The 26,450-nt window shown below is 38.3% G+C and overlaps 3 protein-coding genes across 3 annotated transcripts; 1 reads left to right on the top strand and 2 right to left on the bottom strand.

Annotated features, from left to right (window-relative positions):
* The first annotated feature begins 917 nt into the window (after positions 1-917).
* Positions 918-12,344, top strand: abhd2a (abhydrolase domain containing 2, acylglycerol lipase a). Its single transcript, XM_079462407.1, has 12 exons — positions 918-1,094; positions 2,072-2,154; positions 2,398-2,493; positions 3,160-3,375; positions 5,464-5,639; positions 6,235-6,402; positions 6,611-6,794; positions 7,956-8,048; positions 8,269-8,370; positions 8,889-8,958; positions 9,043-9,127; positions 9,266-12,344. The coding sequence occupies exons 4-12, from the start codon at positions 3,167-3,169 to the stop codon at positions 9,478-9,480; spliced, it is 1,302 nt and encodes a 433-aa protein (XP_079318533.1). The 5' UTR covers positions 918-1,094; positions 2,072-2,154; positions 2,398-2,493; positions 3,160-3,166; the 3' UTR covers positions 9,481-12,344.
* Positions 12,345-17,991, bottom strand: rlbp1a (retinaldehyde binding protein 1a). The gene is made up of 8 exons (XM_079462420.1): positions 17,671-17,991; positions 16,990-17,032; positions 16,639-16,767; positions 16,309-16,510; positions 15,281-15,459; positions 14,244-14,402; positions 13,660-13,770; positions 12,345-12,766 (listed from the first exon to the last, which is right to left on the bottom strand). Exons 1-8 carry the CDS (start codon positions 17,808-17,810, stop codon positions 12,620-12,622), a joined length of 1,110 nt encoding a protein of 369 aa, XP_079318546.1. The 5' UTR covers positions 17,811-17,991; the 3' UTR covers positions 12,345-12,619.
* Positions 17,992-20,660: 2,669 nt separating this feature from the next.
* Positions 20,661-25,531, bottom strand: slc39a1 (solute carrier family 39 member 1). The gene is made up of 4 exons (XM_079450975.1): positions 25,160-25,531; positions 23,346-23,476; positions 22,571-22,879; positions 20,661-21,701 (listed from the first exon to the last, which is right to left on the bottom strand). Exons 1-4 carry the CDS (start codon positions 25,272-25,274, stop codon positions 21,348-21,350), a joined length of 909 nt encoding a protein of 302 aa, XP_079307101.1. The 5' UTR covers positions 25,275-25,531; the 3' UTR covers positions 20,661-21,347.
* Between the last annotated feature and the right edge of the window lie 919 nt (positions 25,532-26,450).

Here is a 26,450-nt window from a genome sequence, read left to right as displayed (position 1 = left end):
CTCACTACTTTATTGATCAGTATTTATTAAGTCATGAAGGGATATCAAAAACTTAATCTGATTTCCTTTTTTCAAACATAATGCAAGACATGAAAAAACACACAAATGAAAAATATAATAAACTTTTTTAAATGCACTTTGCATGTGATATCTTTATCGCAAGGCAGATTTCACTATACCAGACCGAAATCACATCCGGGTCTGTGATCATTATACTGTAAACGTATATTGGCCATTCGCTTTCACCTTTGCTTTTATTTGCATTATTCTGATCTTTTAAAGTGGTTTTTATTTTGAAGTCATCAAATGCACAAAAAGTATTTTAATACCACTAGGTGGAGTTAGTTCGCAACCAATAGCACTAAAAGACCTTATAGAATAAAATACCATATAGCTCATCTCGATCAATACAAGACGTGTAGCAGAGAAACACTGAAACATTTGCATTAAATAGTTAAAGGGGTTGTTCACTGGAAACAAAACTTTTTGAAGTTTAAAAGTGGAAATGTGCAGCATTAGATCAGTGGTCTAGAAAACGACCCCTTTAAGTGAGCAATGTTGTTCAATTGTTGCCTTCCACTGAAAGAGATGAATGCATTTAAACGTGTTTGTGCAAAGAAATTAAAACGTATAAAGGACTACATCCCCTATAGAATTCATTTACATGTATGCTTCATTATTATTAAACCTGTCAATAATAATGTTCTAGTCATTTCTTTACGTCCATTCTTCATTTAATCCACTTAAATGACAGCAAACGGCACACGTGACTTCCCCCTGCGTCCACTAAACCACATGCACAAAACGTGCTGCGTGCCCGCCGCTCGTCGCCCTTCGTGACCAAATACGGAAGCAAAGGCGGGGCCCGGTGACGCGCTGCTGGTTTCTCCAATAGCCCTCGAGATATGCTAATGAACGCGGAAGTTCGGCTGCTCCTCTGTCTGACTGCTGGCGAATTAAACGGAGCGGTCAGAAAATGCCAGAAACGCGCGGCCGAAAATGCGACGGTAAATAAACACACGACGTCCGAACTCCAAAGCACACATCCGATTTACATCGGGACGGGAAAAGGGAGCAGATTGTGTAGGAAAGAGGTACGATGCCTTTACGTGCATTTAAAGTGATGCGTGTTTCCTGCGTGTGTCCGATAGGTGTGTCGCCTCCTGTGTTTATGTCCTTATGTATGAACGTGACGTAAACATCAAGTTTTTCTCACAAGACTTCTTTCTCGTTCCTAGCAGATGTGTCGCTGCATATTTATTATGTATGTGATGTTGCGCATGACATGATCACGTGACGGACAGATCCTCTCTGTTTTTGATTTCATCATGTTTACGTCTGAAATATGCGCAGATGTGTCACTTAAAAGCTCTGTCTGTGTGTGTGTGTGTGTGTGTGTGTGTGTGTGTGTGTGTGTGTGGGCTGAGGTCTGGCCTTGTTCTGCAGGATTTACATCAGCACACTGTCATCAATGCAATGTTTATGTGATGTGGTATAACATTAACCTGTGTGCTTCATGTTTCCACTACAGTACGTCGATTTACTATAGTTCGTACTACGGAGTCATATATGTAGTCATTCCTATCATATCATTATACTACAATATATAAATGTTTACTGTAGTCAACCTTAAAGTATACTAGAGTCATTTGTCATGTGGGATCTGCCATAACTTTATATATACCTACCTATACTATAGGGCCGGCCCTAAGCAGAATTTTATTAAGGGGCCCCCGTGGCCCCAATACAATCGACTATATGTTTGATTATCTGCACGCACACTTTAAATCCAACACGCCCAGTTCTATGAGTCGTAGCTGTGTTTGGGATGTAGGAATGTCTTTAACTAAAAATGTCTTAAGCGTTGTGTATTGCATCATGGTATTAATGAATGACGTATATTTGCCTATATTTAAATGAATTTATCCATTTCTCTTCGGGGTAACTCTTGTCCCAGCAGGAGAAGGGAAGGGATTTCTTGGATGGATGGATGGATGGATGGATACTCATCCTCATATCATTCCAAACCTGAATGACATTTCTCAAAATATCTTCTTTTTTTGTTCCACAGAAAGGAGTCGTATACTTTTTGAACAACATGAGGGTGTATAAATGATGGCAGAAGTTTTTGGTTGAACTGTCCCTTTAAGAGAGGTATGAACAGGAAATCATATCGACACATTAAAAGTCTGGTCAGTAGGCCGAGATCACCACGAAATAGTTACATAAGTGGTCACAGGTCTAATTGATTTGGCTAATCCTTATCTAACATGTTGATATTGTGACCCATGGGATGTGTCATGGAGTTATTCATGTAGGCTGTGTTTTACATTTCCAGCGCATGATCTACCTTATCTTATCTTTTGCTAATACGTTTCTTTGTTCTTATCCTTCCAGAGCGTCGAACAGATCACTGTGACTTAATACACACGCCCCGTAATATCCTCAAACTTGGTTAGAGAACCGGAGATCCTCTCCGAGAAGCCTAACAGAGTAAGTATATCACTCGATCTTTTCCTCCTTTTTTGTATACTGAATATCTTACATGAGGGGTTTTAACAGGAGGGTTGCGATGGCGCTGGCATTTTGCCTTGAGTTTTCGAAGAATATGCTTTTAACGCAAGTTCAACGTCAAGCAATTTTAACCGAGAAAAGAGGTTTAGCTAAATATGCTATTGTCTCTCCCAAATTAAATGTATTCTGTACATATAATCAAATATTCAAGTTTATTTTTACACTGTAAAAATGGTTTTGCCATTAATGCGTTTTTTATGTTGACACAACATGTTAAGTTGAATGACAAATTCAAAAACTGCAAAAAGTTACATTGTAAATACAGTTTGGGATTGTTTATTTAATGTGCTGATTTAAAAACAATAACATAATCCTATAAAATAATTTTTTAAGATTTTAGATCAAATGTTGTAGGAAATATGAAAAAATATATAATCATAAAAAAAGAATATTGTAAAATATGTTGTATTATGGAATACATGTAAGAAGTACTTTAGCAATAATGTTTTTAATCAGACAGCCATGCATGACTTTTTATTCATTTTAAGAATATTTTAATTAAAGTATAGAAAGTGCTTGCGATGGATAAATCGAACCGTAGTCACTTGGTTTCATGCATTACATTATGTCAAATATTATTTTCAGATCATAAATGAACTGTCACGATTCTGAGGTGTACACGGTGGCGCCGGAGATGCCGGCCATGTTTGACGGCATGAAGCTGGCGGCGGTGGCCACGGTGCTCTACATCATCGTCCGGTGTCTGAACTTAAAAAGTCCCACAGCCCCTCCGGATCTGACCTATCAGGACACAGCGCTCTGTCACTTCATACTGAAGTCCTGTCCCATCCTGACCAAAGAGTGAGTCCTGCACACCTGTTGTGTGTATAAATATAAACCGGTTCCCAAAGGTTTGTAACAAAACGCTTTAAAAACCTTTCTCACGGGTATATTAGTGCCGTTTTAAAACCGCAAACTGTTATAGATTTATGTGTTCATTGTTGACTGGAACAGCATATGGTTAGTATGCCGTTTACGTTTGCGGCCAAAACAAAGCGTGATTTTTAATATAACCTCAGATGAGGTGTTTATATTCCTGCGATTCAATCGTGTATTTGTGTGTATTTGTTAACCGATGCATGTTGTTTCGTACATGCGCTGAATTTAAATGAGAAAACCGTGTTTCGGGGGCTTCAGATATTGCAATATGCATCACACGTGTGTGCCGCACAGCTCGAGTGGGTGTTTCTTTTGTAACTCAAAGCGACTGCCGGCTGGTTACGTAATCTTTGTTTTCCAGTACAGCTACTATATCAGCGGCACAGGAATCAATCGACAAAACACAGCACATCATCCTGATCTGGCGCATGGTTATTTTCCCCTCCTTTATTCTGGAAGGTGCAAAACGCCTTTGGGAGATCGTGTGGTGTTTTGTCAAGCGTTGATAATGTGGGCCTGAGGAAATGCTGCAATGGACTTTGGAACATTTCTAGGTGTGTCCGCAAGCTCAACAAGCTTCCTTATTTATTAAGCCTTTATAGTCATGGTCGACCACAGATCAGTGATTGCAGAGAACATACTGGCAACCCCAAAACAGCTCACGTTTACAGTCAGTTGTATTGTAAGTTACGTGCATTCCACGTTTGTTGCCGTTTCTGAGAAGCATGGGTTATTTAAAGTGAGCTCAAGTTTTGTGTTCACAGTTGTTTAGCTATGTTTATCCATTCTAGAGATTTTGTAAGTGATGTAATTCTTGAGTGGCGTGTAATAGACCACAATGACGGTGGGAGGGGAGGGTTCGAGATGCCGACATCAGCATGACATGTGTGTAATTGAAAGCAAGCCTGTCCTCTGTGGACCTGCCTTTGTGACTGCTTCCTCCTTTAAAGATGGTTTTTCCTATTGTGTACATCAGAGGTGACGTATTTTTGTATGCAAACCCCGGAAGCGAGTTAGCATTTGATGACTTCCGGTTCCATCGCCCCAAAGTCAATGGGTTGAATGGGTTTTCAGTAAATCGGCCAAAATAACGTCTGTGTTGAATTATATATTTTCACGTTTCATTCTATGACATAAACATCATCGATTATAACAAGCCTTATTGAGTCTTACAAACGACGGTTGCTCAAAGCGGCTACTTCCTTTGGACGGGGACCTTGGCACGTGTGTGACATCTGTGGCGTGTGTATATTGACATTACTTTAAAAAATAAAATGACCAATAGTTAGCTGGTATAGCAAAGGGTCAGTTGATTGTTTGGTACATTTAGTTTGGTGGGCGGAGCTATTACATAGTGTATCTTGTGATGTCAGCAGTAACATGGCCTATCCAGAAAGTATACAGACCAAAAAACAACCCAGATTTGCTTTTTACTTCATAGTCCTTGACAAATGCATGAACCCATTCATCCTCTTCCGGCTGTCCGTATACTATATTAGGGATAATGTACAGGCAGCCGGTTGTTATCGCAGAAATAAACCCAGACAGTATCTTGTATCACACTCAAAGGGCTTATTTCGCGATCCCGCTATTATACGACAACTTGCCACATGAGAAAAAAACTGGACATGTGAATCTTAAATATTTTATTGGGTAATTTTTACCGAATGCAGCCCTTCTTCGAGGAAAAGCTGTTTAGTTTCGGTTTGTCACGATCAGGCGATTTGTTTTAATCATTTGTAAATATAATGTCATACTGTATACGCTATTAAAAGACATATTTATATTTAATTTGTCCAAAAAACCTGTCAAAATGGTTACCGTGTGTTATTAGTTTTGAGGGCGTTGTAATCTGGGAATAACGGATCTGCGCGACTGGCCAATCAGAATCAAGCATGTCAACGAGCCGTGTCATAAGCGGAATATAAACTACCTCATCCATTTCAAATTTTGGCTGGTCGCATGATGAAAGCAGAGTGTTTAAATATGAGATTTTGTGTCATTTTCTAGGTACATTCCTCCTCTGCTGTGGGGTAAAAGCGGGCATCTTCAGACAGCCCTGTACGGAAAGTTGGGTCGGGTTAGCTCCCCGCACCCGTACGGCCTGCGTAAATATCTGCCCATGCAGGACGGGGCCACGTCGACGTTCGACCTCTTCGAACCCCTGGTGGATCATCAGACCGGAGGTCAGTGCAATGAAACCCGATCAATGAGTCTCTTGTTCAAGCGCAAGCCGGATGCGTCATGTAAATGATATTTAAATTGTTGGCTTGCTTACGCTGGTGAAACGGAGATATTAGTGAAAGCAGCGCTCTTGACGACATTTCAAAGTCAAAGCGAAACACCAGTTTACTTTACACCTTTACATAATGGGATGGGAAGAGTTCAAAAGTCCACGCCGAAAACATGACATTTAAATTCCAAATTTTTCGATCCAATTTTGAAATCGAATAAAGCTGAAGAGGATTTTAAGATTTCTGAATATTTTTACATTACAAATGAATAATTATTGAAATCATAATGTGAACAGATGAATTGAGTGCAAGAAACAAAGGAAACAAAATGATATATCATTGAAAGCAAACTGAACGTGCATCTTTATAAACCTTGTCACTGCTGCGAGAAGTGTGTTATGCAAAGCGTTTTTTTTGCATTTGTTTGCTTTAGATGTGACTCAACATTGCGACACAATATTGTGAAGTTCATCATTTCTGTTTCACGTCTCAAACACGTCGCCTCTATGCCGCAGTTGTTTTGAGTGTTTTTGTGTATATTTCACAGAGGACGTCACAATGGTGATTTGTCCTGGTATTGGGAATCACAGTGAGAAGCACTACATCCGCACGTTCGTGGATTATTCACAGAAGCAGGGTTACCGCTGTGCTGTGCTCAATCACCTCGGGGCCTTGCCAAACATTGAGCTCACGTCTCCTCGCATGTTCACCTATGGTAAGACCCCTGGAGATATAACCCGTCCCTTCAGGATGAGTGTATTTGTTTTTGAACAGGTTTACTGCATTATTCTGCTAGATATACACATGTCAAGCTTTACCATAAAGGGATTGTTTTAAACATTATTCTTTAGATTGACGTTTTGTGTCATTCATTTGTTTCAGGAATTGTAATAATGAAAACGCTTTTGTTTATCCGTCAACAGGCTGCACGTGGGAGTTTGCAGCGATGGTGGGCTTCATAAAGAAGGCGTGTCCTCAAACCAAGCTTATCGTGGTGGGCTTCAGTCTCGGGGGAAACATCGTTTGCAAGTTTCTGGGTGAGAACCGCACCAACCAGGAGCGAGTCCTGTGCTGCGTCAGCGTGTGTCAGGGATACAGCGCACTGAGGTGAGACACTCCTTGAGAAAAGTGTTAGTACATTTATCCGTTTACTCAACTTTGCTTCACCTAATTCAGTTTAATGAGTAATGAACCGAACAGGGTTGGGTGCGTCACGTAGATCTGAACAGACATCCTTCAGTTGAAGGCACGATTCTAGCTGATCCCTGGCAGTAACCATAGCAACAATATACTGGTCCAGTGGCTTTTGTTAGGGTCTGAAGTGAATGTTTTCCATATAGAAGTTCATTGCTTGAGTCTAAAGATTTGAACGTTGAGCAGCGTTGCAACAGGCTTAATAAACGCAGCACACTGTCACACATCATGCATCTGATGGTCGTGTGTCAGAGCTCTGGCATGTTCGAACCGCATGAACGCTGAAGCCACGCCTGTGCTGTGAGCGCCAGACACTCCGCTGGGTTTGATGTGTCAGCAGTGTGTTGCCACACAACCTCTCTCTCCGTTCACACTGGATTACAGCCTCTGTAAAGCCTGCATTAATCTGCTTTCTCTCTGATTATCTGTCGGATTATCATATTCAAGATCCTTTTAATGCATTGTTTGATTTGAGCCGGAACTGGTATTAAAGGGATCCTGTCATATCATAATATACATTTTTGCGGCGGTGTTGGCAAAAGTCATTCATTTTCTGTAATGAAAATCAAATACCTGCCTAAATATGATTTGAAAAGAACGTAAACTAAACAAAAATGAGAAATATTGCCTCGGCAATAAATCGAACTACTGTATGTTTGATTCACTAAGATTATTAACCGAACAAAAAACCTTCTAGAAATAAATAAACGAATAGATTCAACGTGTATAAAACAACATAAGAAACAAATAAGTGATACATTTGACAAAAACACAAATTGGATACCAAACAAATCATAATTATAGTGTTTGTATCCGGCGTTGTTTTGTTTTTTTACAAATAGAACTCTATGGTCCATATTGTTCCATGCTAAATGTAAACATGTGAATGTAAAGGTTTGCCTGAAAATGCATTTTCTAAAGCTGCCTTTGTTTAAAAACAGAAACAAAAATAAAGCTGCAATACGTAACTTGGCATTACTTTATAGTTGTGGTGTGACCATCTTGTTGCCTTATCAGGCCTTATATGTATAACAGCATCGATTACTCATTCGCTCTCCTGCGTTCATGTTTTAGGGCCCAGGAGACGTTTCTGCAATGGGACCAGTGTCGGCGTTTCTATAACTTCCTGATGGCCGACAACATGAAGAAGATCATTCTCTCACACAGGTACCGTTGACCTCATCCGTCATCTCAAATCTTACAGCCGCTTTCTGTCGCTCCGATACGATGTTATGAAACCGCTCACATTTCCGTGTGCTATGGAGTCATTAGGATAACTCGATGACACAAAATAGATAGATGAACCTCCTTTAAGACAGCACGAATCTTGACCGTGGGCTGTTGTTTGACCAGAGTCAGCAGGTGTTTGTGTTTTTTGGTTTGACAGGAGCGTCTTGTTTGGAGTGAGCTCCACTAAAATGGTGGATGCAGATTTGAGTCGACTATACACCGCCACGTCTCTCATGCAGATCGATGACAACATCATGAGGTGAGCAGAGGATGTTGCGTCCTTTTCTTACAGAATTGGGAAACGAAGAAGGATAGACGCAGTCAAACACACTGTAAATGAGTCAAAATGACTTGTCAAGAAAGCACACATTTACGGGCTGAAAAACAAGAACGGCCATGGAATAATTCAAGAGACCATTCCAAATTTTCATTTAATCGTTCGTTTTAGATGTATTATGGATACATATCGAAATATGACTGTTGTATTGCCTAAAAGTAAATATCAACTTGTTTTCTTTGCAGTATTTGTGGTCTGAAAAAATACAAAGCATCTTTTCTGTTATTTTGGACGTCTTTCTCCAGTTTTCCTTTTCTGCAAATAAATGCAAATATTTGAAATTTTACTCAAATAAATATCGCCAGTAGTTCACAGAATAAAACAAAAACGATTGCACTTCCTAAACAGAATGGTTAGATGATATAATAAAGTACGTTTTTGAATGTGTTCGTAGCCGGCGCATTGTCAGTTTGTCAAGATGTTAGTTTCTGTTGTTTCAGAAAGTTCCACGGACACAACTCACTGAAGGAGTATTACGAGAAGGAAAGCTGTGTTCATTACATTCATAATGTGAGTAGATTCCCAGACGGCTCTTGTAGTCACGGAACGCCGGTGTTCAGGTCTGAAGATGATTTGTGTCTCTTTCTTGCGTAGATCAATGTGCCTCTGCTGCTGGTGAACTCCGCCGATGATCCGCTCGTGCACGGCTCTTTGCTCACCATTCCCCGAACACTCGCAGGTACAGCACTGAATAGTACCATAGTTACAATAGGACTTCATTTAAAATTGTAGAAACTAAATGCGTGCTTGATATTATACTACATGCATGGGATGTGTGGGCACTAGCTGATGTTACAATTCCGAATTGGTCTTCCAGAAAAGAAAGAAAACGTGATCTTCGCCCTGACGCTTCACGGCGGGCACCTGGGTTTCTTCGAGGGCGCCGTGTTGTTCCCTCAGCCCCTCACCTGGATGGACAAGGTCATCGTGGCTTACGCAAACGCCATCTGCCAGTGGAAGAAACAGAAGCCGGCGTGCCAGAGTCAAGGCGCCCATTCCAGCGAAACCAAATGCCAAGACACTACATCCTAATCGCCCTCGTCTCCATTTCCCCGCACACAGAGAACCTTTTCACAACGCACACGATCCCACGCCACCAACTTCAGACGTCAGTGGGGAAAACCCTTTTTTTATCGAGCATCACAGTTTATTGAGCACCTGAATCGCAATTACTTCAACATTTCTGACGGAGAAAACGGAAAAAGCCACCGAAAACAAGACAGCTGTGTTACTCGAGTTCCCTTTTACAGAGATACAATCACTTGCCCTCTAATAGGAAACATTGAAAACCGGCTGGTGTTTGACTGCTGTAGAGCGCAAGCACAGCCTGGGGAGTATCGTAAAACATGTCCGGGTCACATTTCACCCCAAACTTCAAAAAACTTATATATATATATTAGTTAATATAAATGATTTATTTGCATAAACAAAATACAGCCTATTTTTAGGTTGCAGTCTATGTGCACTTGCTTTTTTGCACAATAATACTTTAAACCTTATAATAATAATAACAGTAATGTTTATTATTATTATTGTATCTTAATTATTTTCATCATCATTACCATAATTTCCCCTCAAGTTTTTACAGTATTTTCATTGTTTTTCGTGGTGATTCTCAATAGATTACCTTTGCAGTAAAACAGTATTTATTTATTCTTTTTTCAATTTGCATTCATTTAACGCTGCAAAGTACAGTACAAATACAAATTACTTTGCTTTGACAGTATTTTTCTGCCATATTACACTTTTTTTATATATATATATATACATACATTTTTGGTTTTTGCATTACGGTAATTCGAATGTGATGGACTTTATTTACTTTATGCAAAGTACTATTTTCTATTTCTTTCTATTGAGTCTGGGGTGATTTATAACCGTGCACGTGTTTTTGAGATTCACAGCCAGCTTAATAAAGCGACACTGCTTACTTCACCGTACACAAAGCTGTCTTTATAGAGAGTGGCCGTTACGCAGGCACTGTGTGCTTATGGATACGACTGCACATTATTGTGTGACATTACAACTAACTAACTAACGGAAACTTCACTGATCTTGGATCTGTGTGTACCAGGCCTTGCGATTTCAATCCAAAAACGTAGTCATTTTTGTTAAAGCACTTTTATATAACATTGGCCACACGATTCATTTCGAGCACGAGCTGAGGGAGAGAGAGAGAGAGACTCAATGATCCCTTCTGATCACCGGATCATGTTCGTTTCTCAGCAGACGGTTTAGTTTTGAGATCTCATTCGGTTCAAATCCTACACCTGTGGAGGTAGAACAGTTAAAAGAGAAACAGCAGAGGTCACTGCAGTATTTGTTGAAAGCTGTTGAATTGTACATCGTGTCAAGTGTTGATTTGGGACCCAGTGGGAGACGCATTTAAATGTCTGTGAAAACTGGATACTTACGGGCATTTGTGCTGTTATGTTTTTCATTTTCTTCACGTTGCTTTTGTATTTCGTGCAGTTATTTGTCATTTTTTTGTTTGAGGGTTTCTCGGGCGATGTGAACGGACGAACTGTCTGGGACAGATTTGTAAGAGGGGTATCAAATGGGACCAGGTGGAAAAAGACATCAATTGAAATTTGAAGAGAAAGAGATGTTTCCAAAGGGCATGTGGAGATTTTAACAAAGCAGAGGGACACAAAGGGTGAATCTCCTCAAATTATGTCTGGGTCACTTTTACACACTCAAACTCAGAAAACTTAAGACATCAAACTTAAATATTCTCATTGTCTAAAATGTATTTCTCTATTCTCTTTGAATTCTAAATTGCTCCTAATTCTTTTCAAACTTACTGTACATTTAAGGAAAGTGATGCACAATGTTATTATCCCGGAGTAAAGATGCCCCCTAGAGGAAATTGTCTGTAAAAGCACAAAGTCATTTGACACTGATGCAACATTTGAGGGAAATATAGATTAACACGCATAAATTCAGTATTAATATACAGTAAGAAATATAGTGTAGCATCAATCATCGTGTATCGACTTTGAAAGATTGTAAAAGTATGTTATTAATCCCCAAACTTCTGTTAGGTTGTCATTTGCTGGACTTTACTTTTGCACCAGCAGAGCTTGGATCCAGTTGGCCTTATCAGAATGTCTCCCGAATACTTTCTTTGCACAGATACTAATGGCTTACGATATAAATCCTCAAGAGGTCTTTGTTCGTTCTTGTTTTTGTATTTTGCATTTATTTCACTGTCGTTATTTTTATTTTATTGTGTATGTATGTATGTATGTAAATGAGCGTCGTCGAATTTTTGCTTCATATCACCACTTATGAATGGACGAAACTAAGAGCACACGCGAGTTGAATACGTTCATTTGATGTTGACGTTTGTGAAAACGTTCATTTATTTGGTGATCAACAATAATGTATTTTTTTTCTCTTTTCCTCCAAGCCAAGATGAGTTGATAAGCTCAAAAAGATCGTGTCAAATGGAGTGTAGAGAACATTTATTTACGCTCTAGTCACAAATGGGATTCGGGAATCATTTTAGAAAAAAATGCCCCAAGCAATAGCATCAACGTTGAAAGTGATGTATTCGTTTTTCTCTGGCTGTATTGAAGAGTTGTCTTTTTGCAGGATATTGAGTGGAATATTCACAACCTCGACGGTGAAGTCATGTTTATAGATTGACACTGCCCACTTTAATCTCAGTTGTAAGGGATTCATCCGTTCCTACAATTCTGACCCACAGTTTATTGTGTTCAATCGGTGGTTTTTGGATGTCGTCTTCCCCACAAAGAAAAGAACATTCAACATGAGATCTGAATCACCGGTGTGTTTTTGTTTTGAAACGCAGCGGTGTGTGATTGAATAATTTATAATTGAGAATGGTTATTGTGTCCAAAAAAGAAATAAAATAAATTATTTTCTTGTTTAACAAATTGTGCATTGAGTTTTATTTTGGTCAGTGGTTATCAACATTATTCAAAAGATCTTCTTTTGGGTTCTGCAGAAGGAAGAAACAGGTTTGGAATGACGTGTGAGTAAATGATGACAGAATTGTTATTTTTGGATGGACTATCCCATTTGTATAGTTTATTTTTATCCGCAGCATAACAACAATACATCTATATTTTCACTTAAGTCTCTATAAAGCATTCTAATACATACTTAAGAACAGAAAAACAAACTAATGTCTGTGACCGATGACTTAAAGAGCTGTGTCTTCAGAGCCAAAAAGTTTGATGGCCGTCTCCTTTCCGTCACAGTTGGGACCCGTCCCATCAAAATCTGAGGGAAGGATTTCAGCACCAAAGTCTTTGAAGTAGCCGTCAAGCTCGTCTCCGTGTACAAAAACCTACAACAAGACGTTTTAGTGGCTGACTCAACAGTGTTTCGTGCATTTGTATGAAGTATTTGACTCGCAAAAAAAATACAGTGAGAAACGGAAAACCCTCATTTTACAGAATTTGTTTATTTTTGATAGCTTTTCTGTGTATAATGTAAAAAGAACTGATTTGTTTACGGATTTTTCATGCACTTCAGATTTTTTAACACGATTTTTTTACAGTTTATTTTTGAAAGACGGTCAGATACTGTAAAATACTTAAAGACTGCAAATTTACAATAAAACTGGATTTTTTATTGTATTTTCTTACATCCTGCAATTGTACAGGAACTACAGCAATTATTACAGGATATATTAATGTCGCTCCAGCTGACATAAAGTGTAAAAGAATGTCCACTGTACAATTACATGTTTTCCACGGTTTTCAGTAATTTTAAGCTTTTTATCATATTTCAAAAATATACGAAAAAGCTCACAGTTGTTTTAGATTGTGTGTGAAAAAATCCTTTTGTTTACGTTGCTTATAATTTGATTAACATGGTTTTCTGCCTTATGTAAGATAAAGAATAAGTGAAGTCGTTACATTAAAGAGTATATCACATTTGTCGACAGTCATGTTTCTTTGGTATTAAACGCTACGGAGGCGTAAACAATTATTACTGTTGAACCAATTGTAGCATTTCTTTTGTCATTTTTAAGTGCATTACAGTAAAGGCCCATTTATGGCGACAATAGTAACAATAATTACAACCATGAAGTTTTAAAATAGTTTGAACTTTAAGAGAGGAACATGGTCCAAATCAAATCAGCTTGGCCGCAAATAAATGTATGATTCTAGTTGTGGTTCGTGATGTAAACGGACCATTAACCCTGAACAGATTTTCATGAAGCCCCACACTCACCCTCTCCAGCAGTTTGCTCTTCATGAAAGGCTTCACTACATTATATGTAGTGGTGAAGTACCAGGGCTGATGGATCACGTGCACTGCCTTAAATCGAGCTGGAAATGAGTCCTGCATTCACACAAAAACCACAAGATTTATTTGAGACACCATTGCTTACAGATGTACAAAACAGCAAAGAAAATCTTCTCCAAGAGTTCTTTTAAATTTACGACATATACAGTAACATTCAAAGAGCACTTTATCAACATTGTATGCCATTCTAAATACGGCATTACGTTGTTAGGGAACTGTTCATGACATTCATAAATAACGTTTTAATTTTGAAATGCAAATGTCAGCAAAACGTTAGCAAAACATTGTTTTTGCTGATGCTTAAGTTTCGTACTTAAAAGGGGCAGAGTCATGTACACCCAGATTTTTAAAACGATTTACCATTGGCTGCATTGTTAATTTGATTTCTAATAGTATTTTCTAAAGTAAAAGAAAACAAGCACATACTGTACCTGTAATAACCAAGCACATACTGTACCTGTAATAAGCAAGCACATACTGTACCTGTAATAAGCAAGCACATACTGTACCTGTAGCATATCCACCATCTTTTTAAGTTCGGTGTGTTTGATGCCGGACGCGTGCTGCAAAGTGAAGCCCTTGAAATTCTCAATGAGGACGAAACCGTTTATTTGAGTCTCTTCGTTTTCCAAAAGTTTCTCGAGGATCACGCAGTACGCTCGCAGACACTGTCAACAGAATTGAAATAAAAGTGAAAGACACATTTTGTATTTGGAAATAATACAGTATCACAGTGGTACAGGAATAGCTGCACTGTAAATGTTTGTTCTGTAGCTAGTAGCCAGTAACTTACTGTAGATTTATATTTATCTAATTTATTGGCAACAGTTTATTCAAAGATAAATGAATATTAAACATTAACAAGTCTCTATGAAATTACAGGCTTGGGTAAAGCAATCTGGGAACCTTTTTCATTTTTTTTCTCATTTTGGTTCCCAGAATGCTTTGCATGAGTCTGTTATTTTATAGTTTTTTTTCTGTAAGGATAAAAACTTGTTAATATTTAATGATCAATTATCTTTGAACAAACAAACTACTGCCAGTAATGCTGTAATGTCTACAGATGTTTTTACAGTTTGAACTATAACTACAGTAACCATACTAGCTTTTGGCTTTATATGTAGTACAACCCCTCACATCAGTTACCTTATAGTTTAACCATGGTATTTGAAGTCAAAATGACATGGTAATACACACGGCCAAAAAAGCAAAATGTTTTTATTACCATGGAATGATTTCTATCTACATACACCGCGGGTCCTCTTGCATGGACTTCGCCATGTTGTTTCTACAGTAGCCCTAAAGGGACAAACTGCTCTACAGAGCGCATTTCGTAAATATGTTATCTCCTTCGGCAAAGAAGCGGAAACGTGACGACATCCTAGTCCAGTGTCAGCCACCATAGTGCTTCAAAAGTGAGGGCGGAGTCAGACGTTGGTTGCTATTCGCTACATCACCACTAGATGCCGCTAGATTTCATACACTGGACCTTTAAACAAATATTTGAACATTATATAACTCAAAATTTCATAGACGTCGTACGTACTTCGTCAAATGTGACCTCTTCTAAATCCCAGTTGTCGATATTGAAGAGCAGGACAACTCGGCCGTATTTGTCTCTGGTGGAGAGGATTCGGGGGTAACCAGCTTCAATAGTGCTGCGTACGGCTTCCGGGGTTAAATTCTCAAACAACTCAGGGTAATCTCGCCTGAAACGCACATAACCTGTCAAAGAACAGGTACACCAGTCAGGATTCATACACCGTAAATAATACATTTATATTCATATTTCGGCAAATTTAATTCCAGGAAAAACATCTGAGAGAGTTGATTCTTGAAGCAGTCGTTCACAGAACTATGAAAGTTCTCTCATCGTTTACTCATGTCATTGCAGACTTTCTCAGTTGAACATAAGGTTGAATTCTAAAAAAGATTCAGATTTTAACAAGATTACTCTGATGTGTACAACTGTTTCTTTAAGCAGTGAATGTTGAATTGTTGTTCTCCATCAGTCCTGATTCTCTATTCAGAAGGGTTCAGTCATGCACTGTATGTGAGTGTGGCTGGCATATTTCTATGGGTCAGGGTGTTCTTTTTGTGTTAAACACCCCGAACATCAAAGCATAGCCTGTTCTCAGCGATCTCTGTGAAAACACAATCTGCCCTATTTGCGTACAAAGGGTCCCTTTTGAGCGAGCCCAATTAAAGCAGAGCATCAGTCCTCAATGATGAGAAGTATAGACAAACACAAAAGCACGCTTAGTCTGTGACAAACACACAACCTCTTACACAGCAGCAGAGACACGATGGGTTCAGGGGTAGTTCTCTTAAAAAAAGAAAAAAGATTTTCATCATTTACTCATTCTCGTGTCATTTCAAACCTGTATGACTTTCTTTCTTCTGCAGAACGCAAAAAAAGATATTTTGAAGAATGTGGGTACCAAACAACACTGACCCCGATTGACCTCCATAGTTTGGACACAAAACCACAAAGACATTTCTCAGAATATCTGTCCCTCATAAGAAAGAGACTTTAAAGGAGAAGCACATGATACATCAAGTGCTGTTATTGACCTCTCATGAGCTCGTGTGCTCTTGTCACATCAAACTTGCGGGCACGTATGAATCTCAGCAGGAGTGAATCGGGTTTTCCGCCAAAACGTTCCTCCACAGCTTTGTAGAGATCGTCCCCGCTCGCCTTTTCTTTGATCAAGGCCCTCAGTTCTTTTATAGATGACGTTCTTTTCTCCGCCGTCTCATTTAATTCATCTTTAGCCTATAAAAATAGGAAATATTTAGAAAATGTGGGATTCGAACCCACGCTCGTTTTAGCATTGCTTAATGTGGGATTCGAACAGTAAGTTTAATAACGCAAAAGCTTTATAGTGTTTGTAGCGATCATACCTTCTGTGTGGTGTGATCTGGCAGTTTCACGCAGGGTCCGTACACCGGCCCGTGGTCCTTAACAGTCAGACGCTCGAGTTTAGCACGTAACCCCTGTTCCTCCTCGGACACCATACGGAACGTTCCGGTCTAACGGGATGAAATGAACAATAAAGCGTCATATTGTGTCTCGCTTGACATGGTCACAAGAAGGTTTCGAGAACTACGTAATAATCCCCTTCACATGACCCAGCAGAACACCTTGAGAAAAATCGGAAGAGTTCATCCTACTGAGTGCACTTAACAGGAGAAGTCAAAGCGGTCTAGGAAGTGCATATAATGGAAGTGTGCACATATAAATAGTGGACTTACAGCAGCCATGATACACCGATCCTCCAGTGACTTCAAATCAAAACTGCAAAACAAAAGGAAATAACAAATAATGTCATTATTTACATTAAATGAAAATTGTCCCACATCTTTCTTTTTTGTCGATTTTTATCAAATGTTTCTTTCAGATCTGTTATTTCTGTTGGTTTGATTTATTTTGGTATTGCCTGTGTGGTTTTAGCCAATCTTTACTGATTTTCTGGACCTTGCATTCGAGTTTTTCAGGAATGATTTTTTTCAAATGATTAAATACTTTGTTTTCAAAGTTGACAAGCACTTTTTAATGCTTTTTATTGTTAAACCCAGTTAAAAACTTAAAGGGTGAATAGTCTAATATTACTGAATTACGGCAAAACATTTTAATCACGAAATATGGAGATACAAGGTTTCAGAAGGACAGCGATATTTAAAAAGACAGAAATAATATAAAATATTTACAACATGTTAAATGTTGGTTTAAATAAAGCATACGATTAAAACGCAACATTGTTGCAACATGTTTTTTTATTGCAATACACATTTGTATCACCCTAAAATGTGCACATGTTAAACAAACAAGAAAAAGATGCTTCAAGCGAATAGTTTAAGTTAGAAGTGCACAAAATCAATCCCAGCATCCTCTTATATGCTTAAAGTAATACGGACAGACTTTGGGTAACTTACCTCCGCCGAGAGAGACGCTGAAGTGCTATGCTGAAGAGACGGAACCCCAAAGCTCTCAGCAAGCAGAATGAGGTGAGGCGTTGCTTACTGTGAGATGAACCTGTCACCACACATGTGATCACATCTACATAATAAATCATGAGGGGAGGACCCAAATCTGGCCAACAACATCAAGACAAAATGTGGGGTTGGGACATAAATGGCAACCAGCAAAGGACATCATCAGTAGTTGCTGTACATCACAATAAAAGTATAATTGACATTATATAAATCAAACGTTCATTCAGTACACCACTTATCCCATTTGGATCACATTTGAACACCAAGTACATTTGACAAACTCTTTTAACAGTAACATATGAGACTATGTTAGCAAAACAAGATCTCATCTCTACCAGTGACCCCATGTTGACCTTGTCTTATTTACAGCAGAACGTCGATTCTGAGCTCTGATGATCTGGATTAAAGGATGAAGTTTAGTCATGGACTGGAGCAGCTGATACAACCAGCAAATACAGATTTCATTAAAACAACTATGTTTTCTGAAAAACCTCAGCAGCCTTGTACACAATGTCTGTGAAAAGCAGCAAAATTTTCACAGCTGATAATAATTTGATAATAAATGCTTTATTATAAGTTGTTTGCAATGTCTTCTGGTTGTATAATCCTACCACAACATCTCTAATCCAGTTCCTTTTTATAAACCCACTTGTCACAAAAGGAGCACCTTTCAACCAAACACTATCCCTTACAAACACAAACTTACAGTTCATTTTATTAAGTATACTTAGGTTAAGATGAAGTATTTCATATTAAATACTAACACAGTATCAATGTACTTGTATTTGTGTACGTGTCCAATTTTAATACTGCTTTGGACTGAATTGGGCAACCTTTTAGTTTATAAAAGTGTACTTAAGCGTACTTACTGTTATAGGCCTATTTTTGTACAGCAATTTATATTTAATGGCATACATGTAAATGTACTGACGCTTTGCTAGTTCAATATTGTAGCATGTGATGTTTCTTTGTTTCTGAAAGTACACTTTGAAGTATACGCTCAGCAAACTAGTTTACGTGGAAGTTTTCTTTAAGTGAACTGTACATTGCATTAACAGTATTTGTGGAGTAATATTTGAACATTTTCTTAAGACTTTATCATACTTAAAACGTATATGCATTTAAGAATCTAGACATTTAACTTGCCTAGTAAACACAATTACACGGCAAGAATACTTCATTATACTTTTAAGTTGCCTACACCTCAATCGAAAGATTGAAATATACTTTCACCTTCCTGTCCATCTAAGTCAAATGTACTTCTGGAAACGTAAGTATATTTTTTGAAAAGTACATAACAATTTGACTGAATTTAATACTAAATTGTAAGGATACTCAAAATACATCAACTAAAATATAGGCCATATCCTTAATTTTATACATAACGTTACATGCATTTATGCATTCGGCAGATGTCATCTTATGCATTTTACCCAAAGCAACTGTACAGTGCAAGATATACATGTTTTCATCAGTTTGCGAGTTCCCTGGGACTGAACCCATGACCTTTGCGTTGCTAGCGCAATGCTCTAGCGCAGCTACAGGAACACAGGAATATACAAAGAGTGCAGTTGAAGGTTTTATCGAGTTCATTCAGTGCATTCATGACAGTGAGGTAAATGAAGGCAGGCGAGTTTATAAAGATGTTGTTCGTTCAGGCATGTGAACACAAGAGGATAATGAGCATGTGAGAACCCTGCTGCTCTACTGCACACACACAAACAGACGCATCGCTGTTCACAGATCAGCTATACTCGCTACATTGTTTTCATTTATATTTCACTCATTAGTGCTGGATTCCTGATCGGCGCTTTTCTTTCATTATTCAGAATGAAGACTTCAGACATTTGGATGCATGCGGTGGCATCTCAACACAATATTTATATCTGCAAACAAATGACATGAGCAGGACACGTTATATTTATCATTTTGTTTCCATGGTCAAACTTCAAAGGGACTTTATCTTAAACAGAATGTCTATTGCTCTTTTGTTTCCTTTTGGGGGCCGGGTGGGGGGGCATTTAAATGCCATGACAGTCATGCATTATGGGTAAAGTGTCCTAATAGAGTTTTGTCACAAAAAATTATTGGAAAATTTATTGAGTTCACGAAATAACCACTTTTATTTTCAAACTGGGAAATGGGTGTGTCATAAAAATCTTTGACCTAGAGAGGTTAACAATCAAGGACACAATTTTAAGATTCGGCAGCGCAAGTATTTAAATAAAATAGCACATTTACCACTAAAAGATCACATAAAGATCAACAAAAGTCAATGCTTAACGTTGTGATGACATTTGATTATTTGAAATAATCTCACGTGACCTCGCATGGATGAATAATTCAGTCGTATTTAGTTATTTATCTTGATGAATAAAGGTATTTTTGGTGTAAAAACATCTTAATGTGATTTAAAGGGAAACTACAACCAGAAATACCCCCCTCCAGATTTGTTCCAAAAATCTGTATACATTTCTTTGTTCTGTTAAACACAAAGAAAGATATTTGTTAAAATTTTACCAACTGAGATTTCTGGGACATCACTAGTAGGAAAAAATGTTACGGTAGTGGAAGGCGCAACTGTTGGCTTTTCAAGTCGTGTCCAACAGATTAAGAAAAAAGTAAGTTGCTAACATTCTTCCAAATAATTTACAAGTTGTTCAAACTTATGCAAGTTTAAAACAACTCAAGGGTGAGTAAATGATGAGATAATTTTCATCTTTGGGTGAATCTTCCCTTTAAGAAAGAGATGTTAATATTATTTCTGGTTCAAGTTCAGTAAAAAGTCCCTTGCTGGGTATTTCACAACTACAGAAAATGTAAATACAGCACATACTACAATAAAAATAGTGCCTTAACAGGCAAAACCTGACTTATTTCTGTTCCCAAATCTGACATCTATGGGCTAAAGATAGTTTTGCAAGATGAGAAGACTATTGAGGTCTTGTTTGACCCATTTATGTGTATTTGAACAGAGATGTTTGTATAGTAATAACAGTACACACAGTAGGTTTTATTTCATGTTTGTCAGAAACACATAAAAAAACATAACTACTACAGACAGTAGTACGCAAACCCAGATCTAATTATATTGTTTAACCTAGATGTCATTAATCCTGTAAAAAGGCGCATGCAATAAAACTGCACGTTCATTCAACATGTTTGTAGCACGCGTCGTATAATTGAAATTCAATTAAAAAAAGAAATCACACATTAATATGATAATAGGAAATAGAAAATCTTATAAAATGTTTATAGAGAATCATCAGTGCAGACTTCAGTATGGCAAACGTTTGGCAGCAAACTGACAGGTAATGTGGCACATAAAGGAGGCACTAGATTTAGCAATGAAATACAGAAACATGACAGAAATATGTCAGTTATTTGTTTGGAATATCTGAAATTGAATACTTATATATCTAATTCACTGTGAAAAAGTGAAATCTTCATTTCAAGTTATGTGCATGTTTTCCATAAAGTGTGCATTATAAAAGTCCATTTAAAAAGACTTTCATATCTTTTTAAAACAAGCCTCTTTGTAAAACAAGTTCACCGAAATCACATGCCATTTGAAAGTCTCATCCCGCCAGGCGTGATCTCTTCAAGGGTACTTTCTCTCATCCTAGGAAACTCAGGGCGGCCATTACTGAGAAACCACAGAGGAGGAACAGAACCTTGAGCAGCGGCCGCTCCGGGGAGTTCAGCTCATGTGGAAGGATCTCCAGGAATGTGATGTAGATGAACGTTCCGGCCGCCAGCCCCTCCAGCACTGCTTGGATGAACGCTCCGGCCTCCAACTCCGCCTCGATCACAGTGATGCCGATCCCAATGCCGAGGGGAGACATCATGGCGAAGACCGTCACGTACAGAACCACCCACAGGGGCTTTACCTCGCTCTGAATCAGCTTCACCGACAGACTGAAGACGATGATGCTTTTGTGGACCAGGATAGCGATGCAGATCTCTAATACCTGTTGAGGAATACATTTTATTATAAAAATTCCCGGCTCTTTTGCTGAAAATACCATTTGCTGTCCATATAATCTAATTGTCGATGAAAATGATGTCTAAGAGCAAAGATTTTGATATTAAAGGGACAGTTTTCTGTCATCATTTACTCGCCCTCAGATTATTGCAAGCCTGTTCAAATGTCTTTGTTCTGCTAAACACAAAGGAAGATATATGGAAGAATGTCAGTAACCAAACAGATCTCATCCCCTTATTGACTCCCATAGTATTTATTTTTCCTTCTATGGCATTAAATCTGTTTGGATATTTTTTCATTCTTCCAAATATCTCTCTTTGTGTTTAGCAGAACAAAGACATTTATACAGGTTTGGAACAATGTAAGGGTGAGAAAATAACAGAATTGTCCATTTTGGGTGAACTATCTCATTTGAGAGATTTTTTTTCATTGGAAAACCTCCGTGTAATTTAAAGGTACAGTGTTGAAGAAACGCTAGCCCCGCCCCCAAACCCATGCTACTAGTTGCATTAAAGGTCCAGTCAGTGAAACCTATCCCCCCCCTTTCGAAACACTATCACAGCTGACAGAACCCGTGGGGTGTGTGTAGATGCATTTCTGTCAATAGATCATCCCCAAAATTACTCACTGGACCTTTATGTGACGACGTGTGAAACTTCCCAAGCAAACAGATCAACGTCCGAACAGAGCTAAACCCTTGAGAAACTGCCCTGATAAAGTCACGATGCTGTGGAGAAGTGTAAACGGCGTTCCTTAACTGTTAGCACTATAAACCTTTGAACCCAAAACCTTATCAGGCATCTTACTAGGTCAGCATTGACAAAACGAAACTCCAGGAAAAGCTGATTCAATCACCTTGGTGTCTGTGGTCTGCAGGCCAATGGCCAAACCCTCAAACACGGAGTGGAGAGAGAGAGACAGGAAGAGCATGAAGGAACGGAAGGACGAGTGAGCGTGAAGGTCCACGTGGACGTGGTGGCCTCCGCTCCCCTCCAGGTCGTTCAGCGAGTGATGTCCTTCAGCGTGCCCGTGGCCCGCCGGGGCTAACAGAGGGGCCCTCTCTTCATCTCTGTGTCCCTCTCTGAAGCTCAGGACCACCTTCTCCAGGATCAGGACCATGAAGAAGCCGCATGCCATGATGAACTCTGCCAGCGGGAAGCCATTCTGGTGGATGGGGAGAATCAGAAATATTGAAAACGATTCAGTTTTGAAAGGCTCTTTAAAAAACAAATAAAAAAAAGATATCCGCCATAGAGAGAAGAAGTCATTTAAGTTTCGACTTTATTTAGAGAACTTTATTTAAAGGGACAGTTCAACCAAAAATAAAAATTCAAGATTCACGCATCCTCGCGTAAATCATTGACTACCATAATATAAATAATTATTGTATAATTTGTGTTGAAAACAAAAGAAGATATTCTGAAGAATTTAGGAGTGCCCCAGAAATCCCAGCTGCTTAAATTCTTTCAAAGATCTTTCTTTGTGTACAACCGAACGAAAAAAAGGATACAGTACTTGAGGTTGAGTAATTCATGACAGAATTGAGATTTTTGGGGGAACAATCCATTTACCCGACAAAAAGAATTCATACATCAGGGATGGCATAAGAATGAATACATGACGCACTCACACCAAGGCCTCGTATTTGTAGTTCTTCATGTATGTCAGACAGGTAGTCCGGGATGATGTCTAATAAACAGGCAGATAGGAAGACTCCTCCCGCGAAACAACTCACGAAACTCAGCACCGCCCTGTGGAGTTCTGAAGAGAAACACAATGCAAATACACAACACATTGATAAATTATTCCAATGATGTGAATGGTGCAATGTTTTTTGAAACCCCAGTTTCACGAGATGGATATTCACCATAAACAAGGAACAAATTACCATTTAAGTGTTTCATTAAGCTAAGCAGAGCACAAAAAATTTTGGGACACCGCCATGTCGTTCAAAATGCGTTTTTGACTCTTTTCTTCAGCGGAACACCAAGGAAGATATTTTGAGAAATGTCTTAGTGGTTTTAAAGGAAGTCAATATTGTTCGGTTACCAACGTTCTTCAAACTTCTCCTGTGTGTTGTGCCAGAGAAAGAAACGAGTGCGAATAAATGATGAAAGAATTTTCTTTTCCGGGTCCCTTTAAAAATAAGCTAACCTAAGTGCTGATGACATTTTGTGCATCTAAGATTTTGACGGCTCATAAATGTGTGAAAGGCACAAGCTTACTCATCTGTTGCTGATTTAACAATTCGATGTCTGTGATATCTTACAATGTAAGGTCACACGAATTAAAAGTATATATATATATACTATAATCGAAATTACTATGGCAAGCCGAATTAGCTTTTAATCATTCTCACAATATACATTTTTTATATCAACAATTACATTTTCACTTGTAAAAATGTGAATTCTTGATATCAAAATTTTTATTTCAAATAGTAAATAACGTTATACTTGACATCTGTAACCTTCTTAATCTAACATTTTTCTAGTAAGAATTGCATTTCTGATATCTGAAATAAGATTTTCAACATTGAAAGAAATGAATTATTGATATCTGGAATTGAATTCGAATGGCAGTCTATTGTGATATTTAACTAGTAAAAATGCAATTATAGATATCAAGAATTACGTTTTTTAATTGTTTAAATACACTTTTTGATATCAAGAATACACATTTCTGCGAGTGATGACGTCATTGTTGATTTCAAGAATTAACATTTTAACCAGTGCAAATGTAATTACTGACATCACAAATATCAATTGTTACTACTAGAAATTCCATTCTCAAGAATTATAGTTTTCACTAGTAAAAATCTAATCGTTGACATCAAAATTCATATCCTGAGAATGATTAAAATGATAATTCGGCTTGCCATAAATGACTTTAATTTTACATTTACATTTATTCATTTGGCAGACGCTTTTATCCAAAGCGACTTACAAGTAGTTTTTTTTACAGTGGCACATTACTGCAGAGCAATCAGGGGTAAGGTGTCTTGCTCAAGGGCCCTTCAGTCATGACCTGCTGGTACTGAGTATTTACATATAATATTTCATGCTATAAAGCTATTGCTGTGGGTTATTTGTCGATCCCTTTTATTAAGTAGAAATCATGTTTAGCAGCATTATTTGCTGAAGCAGCATATTAAAACAGAACATTAGTTTCACTTCCCCATGATCTGGAGCATCTGTGAGCGGTATACTTCTGGCTTTACATTACATTTGTGCCTTTCAGCTCTATTCGTATCATGTGACTGATGTGTCTGTCCTACGATAGATGACAGAGCCATAGGTTCTATGCACTAATCCATACAAACATATCCAAAACACGCGAAACGTCACATGTGCGATCACGTGTACAGGTATATGCGCTACATTAACATATATTAGGAGGGCACAAACAAACACGTATGTCAGGGATTTCAAATGACGAGTTTACCTGTTCCGCTTGTGTCTTTAAACCATTTCATCCGTGCGGGGATGAGTCCAAAAATGAGGGTTAAAAAGAGCAACCCGACCAAAGCTCCAACTTTGACCTGCAGCAGGAACTCCATCGTTTTAAAAACACTGACAACAACGGATTAATAAAATAAGCATGAACACATGATCATACGGAGCTGGCTATGAACCAGAGATCACCATGTTGAGGATGTTTATTAGGTTCATTCTGGTCAGATTTCACTCTGGTATGTTTATCCGCCGACGACTAGACACTGCGTGGCCCGTCACTGCTTCGCCCCGCCCCGATTACCGTGACGTACCGTACGAGTAAAGAACCTCAAAGGAAGGTCATCCTACTCGAGGCACAGTCAGCTATTTCAGTCACGAAAGCCTTATGTATTATGGGATATATGTTTAAAATCTCCCTCGGAGATCACAATAAAACAACATCACGTGCCTTACATTTGACATCGACTGTAAATATAGATATATACAGTTCGATGATTGGAGTTTCCCATATTCGTGCTAGTAATAGCGCTGCAGAGTCTTGTTAAGAATATAGTCTTTGGTATCGCGGCATTTTATCATACGGCTTTTTATTGATTTGGTAGCTGAACATCTTTGCTGAATTGTCCGTGTTCAAAACGGGAAACGATCATTCGTGGAAAAAGACTTTAACGTGCCGTAATTTGAATTAAGTGTTATTTTTTGAAGCTCGAGCGCCCCTGTTGGATCAATATGTTACTTCAATGGAAAGCGCAAGATTCTCGGTGTGAGCGCACATGACCGTCTTGTGACTCATATCAGCGCTTACAAACAACTAATATGTCATGTGCAAAGGGTTCTTTAAAGTCATATTTATTTTGGAGAGGGAAATTGAACTGTTGACTATTTTTTTTGCTCCCATTATCGCGTTGCTTGATTGTTTTTCATGATCAACGACTTGATCGAGTTACAGAACATCAATAACAATATCTCATCTTCCGTGTGCCTTACTTTCCAATGTGTAAACCTTTAAGAGGTTAATTTCTTATCGTTTTTCCGCCTGCCCAAATAAGTGATCAGCTGTACACGTCACGGTATCTATATACAGTATTATTTTACATGACATTACATTATGATTGTAAAATCTAGGGATGTCTCAAAATACCAGTTTAATAGCTGCTTTCCAATCCCAATGATGATTCATTAACCAAAAAAGCACATAAAATAAACAAAGATGAATTTTAATACAACATGATTTATTTATCTTTCAGATATTGTGATAATATAACTGAGTAATATCTGTG

This window comes from Barbatula barbatula, assembly GCF_947034865.1.
Source record: "Barbatula barbatula genome assembly, chromosome: 1".
Taxonomy (NCBI): Eukaryota; Metazoa; Chordata; class Actinopteri; order Cypriniformes; family Nemacheilidae; genus Barbatula; species Barbatula barbatula.
Note: the sequence above shows the minus strand (reverse complement) of the source record. Positions and strands in the feature narration are given on the sequence as shown.

Excerpts from the sequence above, each read along its gene's own strand:
- abhd2a (XM_079462407.1), top strand. The coding sequence starts at position 3,167 with ATGAACTGTCACGATTCTGAGGTGTACACGGTGGCGCCGGAGATGCCG. Across the intron at positions 6,403-6,610 it reads TCCTCGCATGTTCACCTATG|GCTGCACGTGGGAGTTTGCA; the intron begins GTAAGACCCCTG and ends ATCCGTCAACAG. Across the intron at positions 8,371-8,888 it reads ATCGATGACAACATCATGAG|AAAGTTCCACGGACACAACT; the intron begins GTGAGCAGAGGA and ends CTGTTGTTTCAG.
- rlbp1a (XM_079462420.1), bottom strand. The coding sequence starts at position 17,810 with ATGATTTATTATGTAGATGTGATCACATGTGTGGTGACAGGTTCATCT. Across the intron at positions 16,511-16,638 it reads CAGATCACACCACACAGAAG|GCTAAAGATGAATTAAATGA; the intron begins GTATGATCGCTA and ends CTATTTTTATAG. Across the intron at positions 13,771-14,243 it reads AGATGGTGGATATGCTACAG|GACTCATTTCCAGCTCGATT; the intron begins GTACAGTATGTG and ends GTGTGAATGCAG.
- slc39a1 (XM_079450975.1), bottom strand. The coding sequence starts at position 25,274 with ATGGAGTTCCTGCTGCAGGTCAAAGTTGGAGCTTTGGTCGGGTTGCTC. Across the intron at positions 23,477-25,159 it reads TAAAGACACAAGCGGAACAG|AACTCCACAGGGCGGTGCTG; the intron begins GTAAACTCGTCA and ends GTTTCTCTTCAG. Across the intron at positions 22,880-23,345 it reads TACAAATACGAGGCCTTGGT|AATGGCTTCCCGCTGGCAGA; the intron begins GTGAGTGCGTCA and ends CCCATCCACCAG.